The sequence below is a fragment of the Erpetoichthys calabaricus genome, chromosome 1 (genome assembly GCF_900747795.2).
Source record: "Erpetoichthys calabaricus chromosome 1, fErpCal1.3, whole genome shotgun sequence".
NCBI lineage: Eukaryota > Metazoa > Chordata > Cladistia > Polypteriformes > Polypteridae > Erpetoichthys > Erpetoichthys calabaricus.
The window spans coordinates 262,623,351-262,640,021 of NC_041394.2; the positions used below are offsets into that span (position 1 = coordinate 262,623,351).

Consider the following 16,671-nt stretch of genomic DNA (forward strand, 5'->3'; position numbering starts at 1 on the left):
ATCTCTCACTCCCCTTCCCATGCAGAAGTTTCAAAGTGCCATGCAGCTATGCACCTGAAAGTCCACGAGGGAACCACTTATTGTTCATGGGATAGTATTTTGCGGCAATCAATCCATACTTTACAAGGGAAAGCTTGTGTAGTGTAGGGGGATTGAAGAAATCGCTAGAAAAAGGAAAATACCAGCATGTCCATTAGTCACACACACTTATCAGTAAAATAAAAATTAGGGAGGACTTTGGCCATAAGTAAGAATGTTCTCACCTCGGTCAGCTGTAGATTGTTGCACGTCTCTATATTATTAGCATTATTAGACGTTCACAATTTTCATGTGTTTACACATTTTTCATTAGATGTACTTTGTCCCCCTTTAAAGTCTGATGATGTGAATGTATATGCAAAGCAGTGTTTTAAGTGGATATACATAAGTGCTGGTATTTACATGAAGAGCAGGGTGCAGTAGCTTTGACTGTCGTGAAACAATTTCTGTGGCTTCTCTATTAGAAAATCACCACTATCTAACACTGATGCTTCTCCCTTGGATTTTGCAGTACCATAATCAGTATTTTTTTCTGTTCTCCTCCCATTCTGCCCAGGCTCCTCTTTATACTGCTAGTGAAGCTTGTGCACTGATTACCGACCTTGGAGTGCTAATGAGGTAATCAACTGAATCGCACGCGTCTGCATATTAATGTACTATAATCCAATCACCCCACTAAACTCCGAAGCCCCACCACCACGCTACCACTTATATCTGCACCTCTTTATTTATATAGTTAAAACTATGCATTGCCACAAACCCTAATGTGCCTCCACCACAAGGTGGTTTGGGCATCTGAAACGGATGCCTCATGGACATCTCCCTGCAGAGGATTTAGGGGCATGACCAAGCTAGGAGGAGACCCCAGAAAAGACCTAGGGCTTGCTGGAAGGATAATATCTCCTAAATGGCCAGGGAATGAGTTGGAAAATGTGGCTTTGACAAATGGTCCTCTGTTGGCCCAGTGATCTGGTCTCAAATAGGCAGTAGAAAATGAATGTATGAATGAATGAATGAAAGTAACAGCACTTACCATACATGTGCACACTGAACAGCTATCAGAAGAAGAGTCAAAAGTGGCTCCACTTTCATAGATGTTGCCTAAATAATGGCAGATTCCTGTGCACTGAGGACAACATTCTCCAGGAGGCTTCACAGGATGACGGCAGTTCACAGCAGGACAAGTTACTGATACACAAGTTACACCTCCATTCTTAATTTCAATGTGCAAAGAAAAAAATATGGTTTTAGTTAAATACTAGAAATGATCTATTTATATACTGTAGTTAACGCCATGCAGTATTAATGATACACTAACGCAGTACACTATAAACATCTTTTAAGTAATATAAATAATACACCTTGTAAAAAATAATAAAAGAAAAAAACATGTCATAATCTACAGAATAAATTAAAAATAAAACTGACATATGAGGAAAAGAATGTGTTCTGTTTTTTTGAGTAACTTTTTTAATGAATTCTGATTACAGGTTCTAAAGAAAATGGTTGATTTCAAAGGAAACCTAAAAAATCTCCAAAATTTATTTAAAAGTTGTATGTTCAAAATACTACACTCAGATCAGTCAGCCTGTGACATTACTGTCTATTCTTTACTGCACTATTTGCTATTTCTTTCTACTTGCAGAACACAAAAACATTCTTTAGTAATACTTTAAATTGTATCATTGCATTTTTTTTATTTCTGGAGTATTATTCTTGTTTACTGTCTAAAGCTCATTGTGATATTAATGATCACTATTATTATGGTTGAGTAACAGGTGACATTTATGGATTCAACCAGAAATTTTGAAAGTACTAGATATAGTAGAGTTGTAGACCTCTTCAATGGTGCATAAATTTGTTGGGGAGACAAGAAGAATATGCATTCTTCATCGATGAATCATACTCCTCAGCTACTTGGAAAACCCCATCCCATTATAATGGAATGGAGATTTCAGCTTACAGTCAAATCTAGGTAAAGCAATCAGAATTTGACTTTGGTCAAGGAACTGTGAACTACCTCAGGAGGAAATAAACTAACGAACTCTGATGGCAAGTCTCATTTTTAAAATGGGAACCAAAGACATATGTTTCATTTACAGATGGATCACACACCTTCATCTTGTTGGAAAAAAAAAATCCTTAGAACTCATAGTTATACCTCAAATCTAGAGGGAAGAATGCTGATTGAAATCTAGCCATTAAACTATAAACAAACTCTTTGTGTTTGAGAAGATATTGCTTTTGGAAATTTGGTGGTAGCTCATGACTGTGAAGGTTCATCTCCTCTCTGTTTGTGATATTCACAGAATGGTTATCAAGGTACATACAGTAGAATCTTGGAAAGCACCTAGTGTACGGTATGGGCCTGAGGTTTACGGATAATTTGTGGATAAAATTATTCCTATGGTTTTATCTGTTTTTTATTTGCAGTGCACAATTGACTGCTTTACAGCCAACAGTGAAGTGGCAGGGTGAGAATCAGCACCTCCAAGCCTTATGTCATGGTTCTCTTTCTTAAAAGAATAGCTTGATTTCTTCAGGTTTTTTCGGAAGCTGAGGGGCTAAAGTGTTTTAGGTTCTTGTTACAGAAAAAGGTAATGATGAAGTTAAAGCAGCTGCAGGTTTTAAATGTTGTAGTGGGCTGCAGTGTAAAATGAGGAATTATGTCCTTATATGAAGCTTTTGACTTATCAGTCAGCCTATATCACCTCCCATGCCTATGGGCAGAAGCTCTTGATAGTGACTGAAAGAAGAAGATCATTGATGTTAGTTTTCTTATTAGGGCTTATAAGATCACTCTCACAAAGTCCATTCTGAAAAGTCTTGGAGTAGAATCAGAGCACACTGAAAAGATTCTGTCTCTCAGCTGGCACGGGTTTGTTGGAATTTCTAATATTTACTTGCAGACTCTTTCTGTGGCTAGGGTAACAAGATCTGTTCAATTCACAGTACTACCAGCATAACTTTCTACAAGACAATTTGATGAGCAGTGAGTATTTGAAAGATTTATAATGATTCTTTATTAACCTTTCATTTATTCAAGTGAATCTGTGTGAAATCAAACTGTTCACCAACTTTCCAACTCTTACATCAGCTTCTCTAAATCAGCTAACAACAACATCCTGCATTTAACTGATGCCACATCTTTTTTTTCTCTATAACCCAGAGCTGCTTGGTGATCACTCTCGATCTGTGAGTAAACTTATAAATGTACACGCTAAATTTTACTTCATTATTTGCTTGGCTTGCAAAAATGACAATGAGCCATAATGCATTATGCTTTTAAGTTGTACAGCATTTTTCATCAAATCCATCCATTTGTTTTCTTGTCATATTTGCACGATCTAGTTGTGCTTGTCTAAGACAAGATGCATGCTTATTGGTAGTGCAAAGTAAAAAAAATGTAATACAGTGTAATTTCTTTATAGATTCTATATAACAATACAACATACAAATCAAAGTATTAATATTCAAAAAAATATCCTGAGCACATATTAACAGATATAATACTGTGTCAGTGTAAGGTGTGCCTTGCGGGTATGAAATTAAAAGTACAGGGACAAACTTGAATGTAACACCGAATTTAACCCAATTTGTATTTGCCCTAGATTGGAGGAAGAATTACCCAAGGGATGCTGACACCACTACCAGCAATCACTCCACCTATTCTCCCTCTGTCACCATAAAAACCACTTGACTTAAAAGGATAGAGTCAGTTGTAACCTGGTGCTTACGAAGGATGGAAGTCTGCATGGAGCTACCATATTTACATTGGGAACAACATTATTAAGAGTACCACTTTTTTGCAAAATGTCTTTTTTTTTTCAACTGAACATTAAATGGGGATCACTTCAGTGTCCCAACACTTTTCTTTTTATTTCAGAGCCTTATTTACGTTTGCCTCACTGTCAAAACATAAATTCTGCTTTGGCATCACCTTAACCTGCTGTCTGTATTTTAGCCCTCTAATTAAAACTCGGATCATGAAGATGATAAGCAGCAAAGCATAAATTTAAGACAAGCATACACTTGATTTGTCTCATAGCTCTCTGCTCCATCTTGTGGACAAAAATATACCGCAACAAAAACCAAGAGAAGAGAATCAACAGTCATGGAAAACAGTCAGCCCTGAACTCAGTCTGCTCTGCAATTCATCAAGCAGCCAGTAGTGTATGTCTGACTTAATATCTAACACTGTTCCTTCTCATCTTCAGTGTTCACTTTGTTCTTTTATTATTATATTATTCAATAGTTCACTTTGTTCTTTTATTATTCCATAACTTTTTACTGCTAATTTTGCCAACTTTTTAATTTACCTTATAATTATTGTTTTTTAATCAGAATAAAAAAAGTCAAAAAATTGGAATAAATACATTACCAAACAAGAGCAACGCTGACACTTATTTTTTGGGTCTGGAAAACTCTCTCCATTATGACAGTTTCTGCCATTGAAACTACATCCATCACATACAGGACAGGAGCAGGTATCTAATGCCGGGTGAGGACATGCAACTTGGGTGCATTTCCTTGTTCCGCAAGTTACTTCTCCTTTCTATTACAAAAAAATCAGAAAAACACAACTGAACTAATGGGTGCAATTCAACATAATAGTGCAAATAAATAGCTTAGCATTATAGAGAAGTACCTTTAGCACTAGCAGGAGAAAATAGTTTAATGTTAGGTGACTGGTATTAATGTTATGTTTTAAACTAGAACAAATCAAGTAACATTTAAGTCATGAGTGGACACATGTGGAGTAAAGTGGGTAAGTTCTAAGGACACGGGGCAGAGGCCAAAGCAATCTGTAGCATTTCATGTACATTTTTATATACTGTATATGCTGTGGCAAACAGACAGGGCCCTTGCCTGGCCAGGATGCCTATATAATACTAGCCTTGTAAGGGCCTCCTCAGTTTGATGAACTTGGTGGTGAAGAGAATAGCAGCAGTATATGCTTGCCAGGCAAAGAAGAGAAAGCAGCCAGAGGAAAAAAGGCTTTATTAGGTTCACCATTTTTGTTTTGCATTCACCGTCGCTTCACTTTCCCCTGTATGTCTCAAGTAATTTAACACATTTTTCTTCCTAAGGTTCATCTGTGCTGTTTTGGTGTAGCATTTATATGGGCTATCTTATATGTCATAACTTATAACTCAGAATGAAATATTCAGAATGGAAAGGTAGCATATCATTTACAGATTCTGACATTTTGATTTTAACTTTGTTTTAAGGAAAAAATCATGTTAAAAATTACTAAACCGTTAAATTATTAAAAATCTGCAATGACAGTTTCCAACTGATACTAACTCTTCATTACCCATTTTTCAAAGTTCAGTTGTAAAGTTTTGTTTGCCATTTATAATAAATACATTTGAATAGCTCTGTACGAAAAAATGTTGTTCTTTTGATACCAGTACATAAAGAGTACAAGTTACAAAATAATGATTGTGGTTACTTTAGTACTCAGCATATTAAGAAAAATGTTCATTTTGGTTTAACTATGGTACATTCTCAGCTCTTCTCTCAAGTGGTACTTTTAGCTTGTTTAGGGTACATGTGCATTTTAGAAACATTTTTCAGAAAGCATGAAGTTTTATGAAGTAAGTAAGATGTTAATGAAAGCTGTTCAGTAAAACAAAGAGTCATTTGAAATGGTATTTTTGTGATTATTTTAAAATTGATCTGCCTTTTGCAAGTGGCTTATCAAAGCATGAAGCTTTTGAATATTTCTATACTATACTGGAGCTCATGATGCCAACTTTCCGAACATTCATGCAATTAGAATAAGGTGTCACTAATTTTTAACACCTACAGTACTTTTTTAAAATTACACTAATGTAATTCTAATATGCTTCTAAAGAAAGCAATACACAATTTAGAAGAAGAAACACATTTTGTAAGCTTTTGGCAATAGGTTAATTTTCTCAATTCTTAAATACTCAAAAATAAAACTGTTATTTTATTTTCTTAATGCCTTCATAATTTTTTGAAAAAGCTTTTTTCAACACTGCAAAAACCTGATTTTCTAGCTTTACCTAGTTTTTCCATCAGTGTTTTAATTTATCCTTCGTTTATCCCATTCATATTAAAGTTACTGGTGTGGTTTTCATACTGCTCCAAAATGTTTTTTGAAACATACTAAACCATCCATAATTTCACTTTAAATGACTGTTGTTAAATTGGAGATTTTACCATGGTGTTCTCTTTGATGCATAAAGATGCATGCTATATTAAATATAGACATTTCAAGAGCTGTTTCTTGCAGTATTTCCACTCTATAACACACTATGTGTAAACTTGTAACTGCAATTTAACAGATTCTTTTCATGACTCTTGGATCATCCTTGAACTGTTGTCGTATTCAAATTAGCCTTTATTATCTAAGCTGGTTTCAATTGTGTCATCTAAAGAACAGACTACAACTGTGTTTAATACAGTAATTTTAAACTGATGACATACAAGGCAAGTGCATTCTTCACAACCTCCTTTAGAACCAGGAAAAACTTCACCATCAGCATATATTTGTCCAAGGAAATAGCACCCTAAAGAAACCAGATGGTTATAATTAAAAAAAAAAAAACAGGATAACAAAGCAAATATGTACTATTAGAAGCAAATCTGATATTGTTTCCTAATGAGTACATAAATCAAAACCTAAATAATAATTACTATATTTAGTACTTTGTTTTCCGTCAGATCCAGTTTGCAGAAATTTATGCACAGTTTAATGACATTCTTACTTCCATGTTTCCCGTAGAAGTAGTGCCAGTAATATAATACAAAAATGAGACAATGAACACAATACATTAAATAGAATATTACAAAACAGAGATAAAAAAACAGATTTTTATTATGGAATAATACAATTTTGCAGTTTTGGTTATCTTTTACTATTTTGAGGAATTTCATTGGTGACATTATCACTAGCAATCAATGTCACTGTGGCCATGTTTAAAATGACTGAGAAGTGTATTGTTTAGTGCTTACAATTAGTTTTTTCAAAGACAAAGTCTCAACAGCCCAAGAATATTAGCTTCTTCTGAAAATTAGTTTTTTATGCTTTATTTTAGTATTGATCTTTTGCTTGCTTCAAAGGGGATACAATCACATGTATGTTATTCACTGGTGAAAAGTACTAGTAGTAATATCAGACAGAAACTGTCAAATGAATGATTGAGGACCTTAAACTCAGCCCCAAATTATGATTTATGAAACTATGAATTATGATACTATAAATTATGAAAATATGAATTATGAAATATTATGTATGAAATTTAGTCCCATGCCAAAAATATGAATTATGAAATTTACCCCACCCCAAATAAAGATCAGACAGAAACTGTCAAATGGATGATTGAGGACCATAAACCCCGTCCCAAATTATGATTTATGAAAATATGAATTATGAAAATATGAATTATGAAATATTATGTATGAAATTTAATCCCATCCCAAAAATATGAATTATGAAATTTACCCCCACACCAAATAAAGAATGTAGTTATATATACAGAACAACATACAATAACCTATTGTTCATTTTCTGAATTCATGTTTATGTAATACTAAAAACATAATTATTCTTGTAAGGAAATTCTGCTGATCAGTTAGAAGATTGTGAATATAAACATTTCTGCTTGGTGGTTTTAAGAAAGAAGTTAATTCTAATATTACCTTCGCAGTATGAACATTCACATTGCCCAACAACAGGGTAGGAACAAGGGGCTGGTGGGCAGAGCTTCTTTAGGCAATGAATTGATCCAGACTAAAAGAAAACAAGAAAATTATTCACACTACTCAAAGAAAAATAAAATCCTAACTATATGGAGGCAAATTAATTTGCCCTTTAATCACTTCTAGGATTTAATTTGAGCCCAATGGAAAATTAAGTCACATAGTATAATAGTTTATAAACAATCCAATCACAAATGAGCTTGTGTACTCAAATTAGTTGACAAGAAGCAATTTATAAAAGTGAAGTCTGCTGATAACATGAACAATTTTCCCCAAAGTAGCATTTTCCCCTGTTAGGATGTAAATACTTTACTATATTGCAAATACTTTATGATATGGCTGACGACTAAAATCAGTCCATCAATCAATAAAAATGAATAAGAAGAAATTATGTAAAAGACATTATCAGGAAATTAAAAATAATTAAAAAATAAATACAGTTTGTTCATATTTTTAATGTTTTATAAATCCATACATCCAACTTGACAAAAACTGAACTTGTGTGCTGTGACATAGCCTCCGAATTATATTGGTGAATCCCAGTTAGACTAATAATGCACAAGAATTAAAAGGATATAAACAATTAGCATGGAAAAACAATGATTGTTACTATGTATATATGATACCAATTTTCTAGTAAAGCACTGCTTTGGCCTGAAAAAAGACAATGGGATAAAATGGGATCAAATTTGAGCCATTGTCATTTAGGACAAAGTCAGCAAGAATAAAAACACTTACAGTAGAACACTGGGGAAAACACACATATAGGGCTACTCCATTACTATAGATAGATAGATAGATAGATAGATAGATAGATAGATAGATAGATAGATAGATAGATAGATAGATAGATAGATAGATAGATAGATAGATAGATAGATAGATAGATAGATAGATAAAATTATATTTGTCCAAAGTGGGGAAATTTATCTTTCGCACAAGCTCAATAACTAAATAATAGTAATACATAAATATTACAAAAGACAACAATAATCCCTCTCAAATATACACCAAATTAAAAAAAAGAAAGAAAACACCTGACTTGGCTAAAGCATCCTATGTATGAATATGTATGACCACTATGTCCACTAGAGGGTACTCTCAACCTAAGTTCACACTGAGATGCCACAAACCCCAATAAGAAATAGATTTATTAAAGTCAAAAAAGACTGTCAGGCAGGTACAAGGGAACAAGAATGGACAAAACATTTAAATCAATACACATTAAACAAGTCAAGAGTCCAGTATAGCTCTCCACCATCCGACCTTCCTCCTACTGTCTAAATCACTGGCATATCTTCCTCCACCTTTTTGCTAATTAAGCCCTTGCCTCAACTCCATTGCCAACTACAAGTTTGGTGGGAGATACTTATGGTATTGGACTCAGCCTCTTCAGCAGTACTTCTGAGTCATTCAAACCTGTTCTATAGCTGTAGCCATTGCCTCTCTATCGGACTACATCTTCTTATCAAACCAGGCCTTGAAAGGGAACCTTGAGACATACAGTAGCTGCTACAGTGTTTCCCACTGTTGCCCTCTACAGCCTGGGCTGGCATCAATAATAGTTACAAGTCTTCATTCAAACCTCACCAGAAAGATGCTTATTTGTTTTCACAATTTTCAGTGCATAAACGTCTTTCTGTATTTTTAGTATCTTTCAAGTAAAGACTCCAAGTTTTTAGTAATCTAATTTTTCTATAATAAGTAGCCAAGTATCTTGCAAACTAAAACACAACAAACAGATAATCAACTAAATCCGAATCATTAGCTGTGAGGGTTTGTCATGAAGAAACTGTTATAATACAGTGTTTAGAAAGAAACAAAAGGAAAAAGGATAGTATACAAGAGTACTGGTCTAGTCCTGACCAAAGAAATTTTTGTTGATTTTCTTAAGAAAGAGTAATATTCCCTAATGGGAATATGAGACATGGCAGAATGAAAACAGAATGAAGCCCTTTAACACTACAAGCACCACGGCCGATACTACTTGGCATTGTGCTTTTAAATCTTTTAGCTGTTCTTAAGTGTACATGTCACACTTGGCTTTTCCTAAATTGCTGCACTTCAAATGCCCATGTTGCAGCCACTCTGAAATTTATTGACAATGTTTTTCTTTGTCTTTTTACATGAAAATCATTGGTACCCAGGTATAAATCACTGTTTCTTTCCTCTGATTTGCACTTGACTGCATTTGCATATCTTTCTTACTTCAAAAAATCCTCTCTTGCTGTTGTTGCTGACATTACTGAACATTTTTTCCCATATATGAATTGCTCTCTGTCTTCAACTGACAACCATGAAACTTCAACTATGTTACTACTAAAAAACTAAATCTGAAAACTGTAGGAACTTGAGTTATTTCAATTAGATAAAAAACAACTATAATCTCACTTGAAACGGAATTGCAATATTTTTCCTATTGTGGAATACAAAGTACACAGCCAGCATGAATCTAACATGGGGAAAGGGGAACATGCAAAATAGCACATGGTGGATGGAACTTTCAAGTCATGAGTGAAGAGCAGCAGTGAACAGCAGTAGTGAAGAGCATCTCACTCACAAAGTTTTCACAGACATGGCAGACTAGAGAATAAGTGGTGGGCTTTCTTTGTAAAAATGAAAGGACCAATGCAACATGGTATTTAACCTAAAATGAGAGCTTTTTAGAAGAGAAAAAAATGATTTGTCGCATGCACTGAATTACAAACACACAGAATCACACGTATTGAACCACATACATGTATGGCAAATGTGTACACACGCAAAGAAAACCAACTGCTTATTCATGTACAGTATTTGCATGCAATGTCAGGTCTTCCTTGTCTGTAAAACATTGTGAGCTACATTCACTCATGGATCAGTCCCTTCACAATGTGCCATCTTGCGTGCTTTACTTTTCCCAACTGATGCTGGCTGTGCAAGACTGATATCAAATTATGGCTAACACACTGATGTAAGCAACAAACATTTAAACTAGATACTACAGTGTCTCTCCTCGATCATGGGTTTTGCATTCCAGAACCTCCCGCGAAAGGTGAAAATCCGCGAAGTAGAAACCATGTGTTTATATGGTTATTTTTATATTGTCATGCTTGGGTAACAGATTTGCACAGAAACACAGGAGGTTGTAGTGAGACAGGAACTTTATTCAAATACTGCAAACAAACATTTGTTTCTTTTTCAAACGTTTGAACATGCTCCATGACAAGAAAGAGATGACAGTTCTGTCTCACAATTAAAAGAATGCAAACATATCTTCCTCTTCAAAGGAGTGCGTGTCAGGAGCAGAGAATGTCAGGGAGAGAGAGAGAGAGAGAGAGAGAGAGAGAGAGAGAGAGAGAGAAAAGCAAACAATCAAAAACCGATAGGTGCTGTTCGAGCTTTTAAGTATGCGAAGCACCATGCGGGAAGCATGTCGCTTGACAAAGCAGCTGCAAGGAAGCCCAGCAAGGAAGGGAGCAATGTGAAGGAAGTCTTTCAGCATTTTTTAGACGAGCGTCCGTATCCTCTAGGGATGCGAACAGCCCCCCTGCTCACATCCCCTCCGTCAGGAGCAGAGAATGTCAGAGCGAGAGAGAGAAAAGCAATCAATCAAAAATCAATAAGTGCTGTTTGAGCTTTTAAGTATGTGAAGCACCGTGCAGGAAGCATATCGCGCAACAAAGCAACCACAAGTAAGCCCAGCAAGGAAGGGAGCAATGTGAAGGTAGTCTTTCAGCGGTTTTTGAGGAGTGGCTGTATCTTCTAGGGGTGCGAACAGCCCCCGTGCTCACAATATATTTGAGGAGTTTTATTTAATACGTAATACGTGCTCAGATTGGGTAGCTTCTCAGCCATCTGCCAATATTGTATGAAATCAATGGGCAAACCAACTGAGGAAGCATGTACCAGAAATTAAAAAACCCATTGTCCACTGAAACCCACGAACCAGCGAAAAATCTGCGATATATATTTAAATATGCTTACATATAAAATCTGCGATAGAGTGAAGCCGTGAAAGTTGAAGCGCGATATAGCGAGGGATTACTGTATTCCATATTTGGAGAAAGATCTCACAGTGAAACAGTGTGATGTGTGACAGTAGTGATGTGACTTGTGAGCTTTTCACAAAGGGAGATGCTGTCTAGGGCTTCAAGTGGGTAAGTATGCAGCAACACCCCTCTTTCTGAGCTAAGAAGTATCGACAGGTAATGTATGTGTAGAGGTGCATACCAGAACATTTGATGAACTTTTGCACTTTCAAGGGGGGCCCCGATACTCCCACATTCTGAATTATGTATATCAGTGTGCTTTGATCTCCAAATGGGAAACCCTCCATCACTCTCCAAAAAATTGTATGTAGTAGGGTGAAGACGTAGACACAACAGGAAGTTGTGGCAGCTATTTTGTTCATATCTAAGCACTACTGCTGACAATATTTTCATATCACTTTGCATAGCAAATAAGCCACTTGCCCAAAAGACAAGCCTGCTATGTACTAGAAACAAAAATAGATGGGTGCTGTCAGACCACTGTGAAAGGACACAAAATATGGTCAAGGAGACCAACACTAATAAAGCACAGAGGCAGTGACAGAAAGCTCATGAAGCAAAACAAAAGTGAATGCAGTGCATCCACTTTTGGTGTGTGAGAAGCTCAGAATAGTGGCAGACTGGTGATGTGGACAGTATTATATTCAGTCCATCGTGCTGCCTTCCACTTACAAACATAATCCATGAAATATGTAAATAATGCTTCAATTGTATAAACTATTTACAGTATACAGGAAAATATAATTTTGACTTAATCATACTTTATGTTTCTTGCTGATTGAAAAATGCTGTTTTGCTTTTTACAAATAAGAATAAAATGGTTTTTTGAAAGTTAGAGAGCAACTCTGGAAAGCCTCTTGTGTCACAGTATCTCTTCCAGTTGTACTTGCTCCCTGGGAGAATGAAGTCGTGCAAAATTAGAGAATGCATTAAGAAAAAGAAAACTACATAATGTGTCACCATAAAAATTAGTTTTTACTTCATGTATTATTTTAGATGCTCAGCAGACAGAAATGTATTATTTTGTTTTTCACTAATAAATGCTGAAGCATTCTTCTGCTCTCTAACCATGCATCCCTGGACGATTTTTTTTGATTGAAAACATATGCTAACATTTAGAGTGAAAAATATATGAAAATAATATATGTTGTGTGCCAAGAAATTAGTTTTATATTCACTCAAGCTCCATTAGGCAATGTAGGGTTTTTGGGGTAGGGCAGTAGAGTATTATTAGGATGCCCAGCTCATTGACCATTTGTGAGAACAAAAGGATTTAGAAGCTATTTGGTGCAGCCTTGGTGGTTATAGTATTAAAAATGTGTGGGTGGTTCTAGTGCTAATCAAATTATACTCTTCATTAGCAAGAAGGACTGACTTCTAATGCATAAAATAACTGGAATACTAGGGTGTTGTACTGTGTTAGCCATTATGAATGTATAGAAAAGCCAAGCAAAATGACACCTTTTATTGGCTAACTAATATGCAAGCTTTCGAGGCAATTCAGGCCCCTTCTTCAGGCAAGATGTAAGATGTAAAGATAACTGGAATGAAAGTCTGCAAGCAATAGGTTTATTATCCCAGGTGTTAGAAGTTAAAATGTTTATCTCAACTACCGTATGAAGTATAGCCTTAATTAAATCATTTAAGAACAGAAATATCTAGCAGAAAGAGATCTAATTCAATGTACAAGGTTTTTTATAAATATAAACATAAAATTTTACCCTGCATGTACAGAGGGAACAGGAATCTGAAGGATCTGAAAAAGTCTCCCCATTTGCAATTGTGATACCATTGAAAAAGCACCCTGCAAAAATAACAAATTTAAGTTGGAATGATCATTAAGAATTGCAATAAAAAAAAATAGTGACATTAAAATAATAGCTACACACTTGTTATGTGAGCACTATAAGAGATCTTTTTGATTTTTATGGAAGATAGTGAAATTGCTAACAGGTTCATAATAACTCATTAATAATCTAATAAGACTAATGTGCTTTTTACATATTATTATTAATATGATTTTGTGCATGTAAGTTTCACTTTTTTTGCATTGAAATTATTTGTATCATTATTTTGCATATTTTAATCTTTATATATTATGAACAATCTCCACCATTCTGTATTGTCTTTGTAGTCATAGTCATCTTGTATATGACAATGTCTCCTCATTGCTACCATGTTACATCACCATAAGGTGATGGCACATTCCTCCTGGCATCCAAGATTTAGTATTGTGCGCTTTCATCAAATAAACAGGGTTGGGAAGTAGCACTTAACAAAATCATTAGGGTAAAAGATTTTTGATATACTTTATTGACTTCATGGTTGTATTAGTGTTTTTGGCACTTTACTTTCAGAACTTATTTTTGTCCATGATTATGATTTTGGTTGTTTCCATTTCCTGGTCCTCAAAAAGAACATTTACTCTGTCATTTAACCACAATTTTACAGATGGAGAACCATTTGTTACACCTTCCAAGTTTACTGTTTCCATATCAGTGTTGTAAAGAACCAAAAATATTGAGGCAGTAAATGATGCAAGGCAGGAATCTGCCTTACATAGGAAGGCCTTCCAACATAACACACTACAAAAACCAGTGATACAGAGCTAATTTGGATTAACCAAACATGCTCATATTTGAGATATGAGGAAGGATTTCGACATAACTGACCATTAAAAAATTACAACGGTCACTTCAAATTTGGTAAACGATTACAACATTTTAAAAATGGTTAATTATTGATCCAGCAAAAATGGGACTTTTTGTATTCTAAGATATTTAATTAAATTTAGTAGGTTAGAAACATTTTTCATTGACATTTAAGACTTTAAAAGAAATACAGCATTAACTGAAGTGGACACTGGCCAAATCAATAGACAGCAACTATATCAGATAAGGGGAATTAAAAAATTAAAAGATGATCCCTTTCTTTATGTCATCCAAATTAAAAGTCAACTATTCTCCTACCTAATCCAAAAGAACTTTAAAACAATTTTAGAATGTCAGAAAATTATCCTCTATCAATCATTTATGCTATACTCTGATTTCAATTTCAATTAAAAATAGTATTATCTGACTTCAATAAATGTTTGGTTTTTTTTGCTCCCCAAAAGTGTCATTTTAAGTTATTCTTTTGAGTTGTGATTAAAAGGCTAACCTTCTATTTTTATAATCATGACAAAACAATTTAAAGGAAACTATAAATAGCATTTACTCATTTAGTTGACTCTTTTGTCCAAAGTCACCTAGAAAAGGCAGTGATACAAATACAAAATCATTAGCTTTACAGTCCAGAAATTTAGTCACTACTTTCCACTACAAATCTCTTAAAAATAAAAGGAGGATTATATTTTATTGATTAAAAAAGTATTAAAGTACCATACCTTCACAGACTGGACAACATTTACCAGGAAGAGAAATAGGATGGGTACATCCTGGGTTATAGCATGGTTTGGGATTACATGTCACAAATCCATTTATACAGGTGCAGCGTTTGCACTGGTTCTGGGGATCTGTGAACTCCTGTCCATTCAAGTATTCCTGACCTGCATAATTACATCCTATAAAAAACATATAAAGTAAAACATTAAAATTACACGGTTTATAGTATTTTTAGTGCCAGGATGCTTTTCATTTATTTGTAACTGTCTAGTGACAAGTCACCATGGTGGGGAAGTGACTAGCACTGTTGCTTCATATCTTCAGAAGACGATTTTCAAAAGCAGTCCTGATCTCTGTGTCAGATTCTGACTGAGCAAGTGTTGCTCAGTTTTATTTCCATTTTTTTTATTTGCTTCATTTTTAATATTTGGCCTGCAACTGCACCTTGTTGTAGAGATTCAAGATTATTCTACACAAAAACAAACAGGGCCATGGACAGGTGAGTGGATGGGCACTGTCTTGGGGCTGCTCTATGATATCCAATAGACATATCCATGTGTTCTTGGTGGTTTTTTTTTCCCCAACTATAAAAGTAGTCTCTTTTGAATCTGAGACTATTTTAGATGCTTGTTTTGTATCAAATTTGATGCACTCCAACAGAAAAAAATGCAAAAACATATCCCTTTACATACATAGGTGATGCAATAAAGCATTTTGTAATGGCATGAAAAAAAATGAGTAAAAGAAATAAAGGGAGCATATTAAGCTATATAATTATTAAGAGCTGGGGTTGGAAGGTAAAACTAAAATGATAAATAAAAATGAAAGTAAAATAAGATTTGGCATAATGTATACTCATAGAACATTACAATGGAATGGAAATATAGATAGTAAGGGTGTGTTGTTTAGCAAATGTTGACATTTATATTTCTTTCCTGACTATGTGCACATTCATAATATAGGCTATACCTGTATACAGTGACAGCCAAAAATATTGACTATTGTTACAACATAGATGTCATTTGAATAAGACTTTGTGAGCATTCTTGATGATGTCACCCATTGTACACAACACTGATTTACAGAATGGAAGTTAAGTCACTATTCCTTCAAATAATTACATAACATTCTCAAACTGACTTAATCTAGTTCAGGTTCAGTGGAGGTCAACTGCTCACCCCATTTAGTTTTTTCTCTCTTATCCTCCCTCTCCCTTACTAATACCCTATTTACATTTTTGTAATTTCCCTCTGATCTCTCATCTTTCCTGTTGCTCTGATTTTGCAGGAATGTGGGTATCATCAGAACTGTTCCTCTCAAGTACAGCCTTACAGGGCTATAAATAACAGCTACAATGCAATCACATCAGCTGCTTTTGGCTGCTATAATTTTGGGCCGCATTTTGTGCTAATTTCTTTTTCCTCAGCTTTTGTTTCTCTGAGATGCTGCATATTGAAGCATTAAAGGTCTTGAGAAAAGAAAAT

The 16,671-nt window shown here is 34.7% G+C and overlaps 1 protein-coding gene across 2 annotated transcripts in view; it reads right to left on the reverse strand.

Annotated features, from left to right (window-relative positions):
* kcp (kielin cysteine rich BMP regulator) overlaps positions 1-16,671 on the reverse strand; it is a 273,671-nt gene that overhangs the window by 69,449 nt on the left and 187,551 nt on the right. For both annotated transcript variants that reach the window (XM_028814659.2, XM_051930227.1), the window contains 6 exons: positions 15,190-15,366; positions 13,526-13,608; positions 7,714-7,804; positions 6,499-6,581; positions 4,421-4,594; positions 1,073-1,252 (listed from right to left, as the gene is read on the reverse strand). In XM_028814659.2, the coding sequence (XP_028670492.1) occupies positions 1,073-1,252; positions 4,421-4,594; positions 6,499-6,581; positions 7,714-7,804; positions 13,526-13,608; positions 15,190-15,366 (788 nt within the window). The remainder of the gene's footprint in view (positions 1-1,072; positions 1,253-4,420; positions 4,595-6,498; positions 6,582-7,713; positions 7,805-13,525; positions 13,609-15,189; positions 15,367-16,671) is intronic.